At 23.6% G+C, this 3,037-nt stretch overlaps 1 protein-coding gene across 1 annotated transcript; it reads right to left on the reverse strand.

Annotated features, from left to right (window-relative positions):
- Positions 1-1,894: 1,894 nt before the first annotated feature.
- On the reverse strand, positions 1,895-2,672 carry LOC111241464. Its single transcript, XM_022779534.1, has 4 exons — positions 2,570-2,672; positions 2,356-2,466; positions 2,156-2,256; positions 1,895-2,021 (listed from the first exon to the last, which is right to left on the reverse strand). The coding sequence occupies exons 1-4, from the start codon at positions 2,650-2,652 to the stop codon at positions 1,993-1,995; spliced, it is 324 nt and encodes a 107-aa protein (XP_022635255.1). The 5' UTR covers positions 2,653-2,672; the 3' UTR covers positions 1,895-1,992.
- Between the last annotated feature and the right edge of the window lie 365 nt (positions 2,673-3,037).

Here is a 3,037-nt window from a genome sequence, read left to right on the forward strand (position 1 = left end):
CGATGGAATTAATATTGTAAAATAAAAAAAAAAACCAACATGATTGAAATAGAAACATCTGAGGAAACTAAAATAAATAAATAAAATTAAAAGTATCATGTTTAAAAATGAAAAATGGAACAGCAAAAAAGAAATATTATATGTATGTTTAAGAAAACTATGGAAATAAACAATTTGTGCTTGAAAACAATACTTTATGATAAATAAGTTATATAATATTTTTAAATGTTTTAGGAAAATCATGCATAATAACATTATTTTTTTTTTTTAATATTGAAGTCTTGTGCAATTATATGACTTAACTTTTTTCAAAGGGCTTTTTATTATTTTATAAATGTTGAAGTGTTGTACATAATTATATAACTTAAAAAAATAGTTGAAGTGGTGTAGTTGATATGACTTTGTTTTATTTAAATTTTAAAAAATAATTGAAGTCATATTGTGACATATATAATTAAATTTATATTAAATTAATCAAAGTACATTTTTTATTTTAAAAATTAATTTAGTGATTTTTAATAAAAAATAATTTGAGTAACTTCTTACAAGAGTTCTTGTTCAGGTCTTCTTCTACAAATAAAAAGCTTCAAGCCATGATTAAAACAAGAATATATAAACAGCAATGCTTGAAAAAGAATTTTGAAATTAATTATCATATTACAAAATTGTGCAATAAACATTTTTTTCTAGAACTATAAAAAAAATTCTTCATACATTAAAAATAACCAAACATCCACCATTTATGAAATTCAATATTAATTGCATGTATACTTAATACCTTTTAACTGCATGCCAAAATCATTTAATATTTTTTTTATTTAATAAATTAAAATAATTTATTTTTACAAACATTTAATAATTTTGCATAAAAATACATTAAATAATATAAATCATAAATGCACAAATTAATAAAACAGTAAATAATTAAACTACTTGTTAAATGAAAAGAAAAATATTGAATGTTTTTCAGAAAACATTAAATGGGTTTTAAGTTTATCTTCTATTTACATATATCTTAAAAGCATTAACAATTTTATGTATCTTTGTTAATTAGAATAATAATTTTTTTATCATATGCATGTTGCATTATTAATGCAACTACTAATTAAACATTTTTACTCTCTTACAAATTAATTTTGATAAAAATAAATTTCCAGGTCAAATATATTTTTCCTCCACAATAAATTATCAGGTCTCAATATTCTGATTTAAAAAAAAAAAAAATTGCACCCCTGATAATTCTTTAAGTTCCTAATCCGCTATATAAAATACTTTATTTGAACATTCAAAATACTACATAAACCACTTTAAAACCAAAAGTAACATAAGTGTTTATCACAGACCAAGAAATTTTTGTAAGAGAGATAAACGTCAGACTTAAAAAAGGTGTGATAATTATTCTTTTATTTCAAACTAATAAATAAATATATATATATATATATATATATATATATATATATATATATATATATATATATTAAGTTATACTAACTTTCAAAATAACGTTTAATAAAAATTGAGTCAACACAGAATGCTTTTAAAAAAAGAAGTTACTATAAAAAAATAATTAATGTTACAAATTAAAGTTACTCTGATTTGCATTAAAACTTTTCTTATGTAGACTTTTTTTAAAAAACTATCCTTAGTAAAGTATTGGTTTTACAACATTTGAACTTATCAAAGTTTCCAAATGGAATCATGAAACATTTACCAATAGAATTTGATTTAATGAATAATACGAAGAATAAGGTATCATTTATCAATGTATATATTTATTTAATAAAGCATATAAAAGGTTCAAAAGCAAAACCAACCATATAAAACCAATCCAGAAACTTAAATAATAAAGAAAAACATCTAAATGCCTTTATGAGTAAGATGTCTGAAAGGCTTATTGAAATCTTAAAAATACCATAATATATTGTCTAAGTTTTCATGACTAAAAAGCACAAATATGAATCCATGCTCCCAGCCAATGTGAATTCATTGCCATCAGTTCAAATCCAGCTTATCGCCATCACCTGAAACACCAAGAATATATACACATAAGCACATAAATCAAACAATTAAGGATTTCTAAAACAAAAATAATCTAAAACATGAGTGATAATAAAATAGGAGATACATTAAAAAATAAATAAATAAATAAACTCACCACCATTCTTTTTTGCTAATTCCAGGGCAAAACATCTCAAGTGTGGATCCAGAGGTAATCCACGCTCTTCAAAAGATGGATCATAAAGTGTGTTCCTATTGCTACATTCATGAGATGATAAACATAGTTAAAAAAACCTCAGACATGCATGCATGCATATATTGATGTGTTAATATAATAGAATATAGAATGGAAATTACCACGCAGCTGCTTGCTCAGGGTTATTGTTAAAGAAAAACAATCTCAGATGAGGATCCAAAGGTAATCCACGCATTTCAAATGATGGATCATAAGCTGAGTTTGTGAAAATCCTACATAGAACAGACAAAATCTCAAACATAAATCATACTTATGTTTTTGTCTATGTTTATCAAAGCATGTAAAGTTGATGCTGCAGTTGAGAATTAAACTTACTGTGACGGAGAAGAGTTTCCAGTGACTTGTGGTGGAGGAGTAGGGTTTGCAGTGACTGGACTAGTTGGATACACTGATTCCATTAGAGACTGTTCAATGTTCCTTCTCATCTATATTCAAATAAACCCACCATTAAAAACAATCACTTATTATGTATATTAATATAGATATACGTATTAATATATATATATATATGTGTGTGTGTATATATATATATATATATATATATATATATATATATATATATATATATATATATATATATATATGATAACATACCCTAACATTCCTTGCTGATGAAGACNAAAATTCAAATACCTAATCCGATTCATCTAGGTTAAAATTCAAATACCTAATTCGACTCATCTAGGTTAAAATTCAAATACCTAATCCGATTCATGTATCGTATTTGAATAGATTCAAAATTAATTTACCAATTCAGACTCGTTTTGTCATCTTTAATACAAT

The sequence above is a fragment of the Vigna radiata genome, chromosome 4, assembly GCF_000741045.1.
Source record: "Vigna radiata var. radiata cultivar VC1973A chromosome 4, Vradiata_ver6, whole genome shotgun sequence".
Lineage (NCBI taxonomy): Eukaryota > Viridiplantae > Streptophyta > Magnoliopsida > Fabales > Fabaceae > Vigna > Vigna radiata.

What these genes read in the sequence shown, in the direction of transcription:
- LOC111241464 (XM_022779534.1), bottom strand. Translation starts at nt 2,652, where the DNA reads ATGGAATCAGTGTATCCAACTAGTCCAGTCACTGCAAACCCTACTCCT. An exon ending in GGAAACTCTTCTCCGTCACA is followed by an intron (nt 2,467 to 2,569) that starts GTAAGTTTAATT and finishes TGTTCTATGTAG; the next exon opens with GATTTTCACAAACTCAGCTT. An exon ending in CCTGAGCAAGCAGCTGCGTG is followed by an intron (nt 2,257 to 2,355) that starts GTAATTTCCATT and finishes TCATGAATGTAG; the next exon opens with CAATAGGAACACACTTTATG.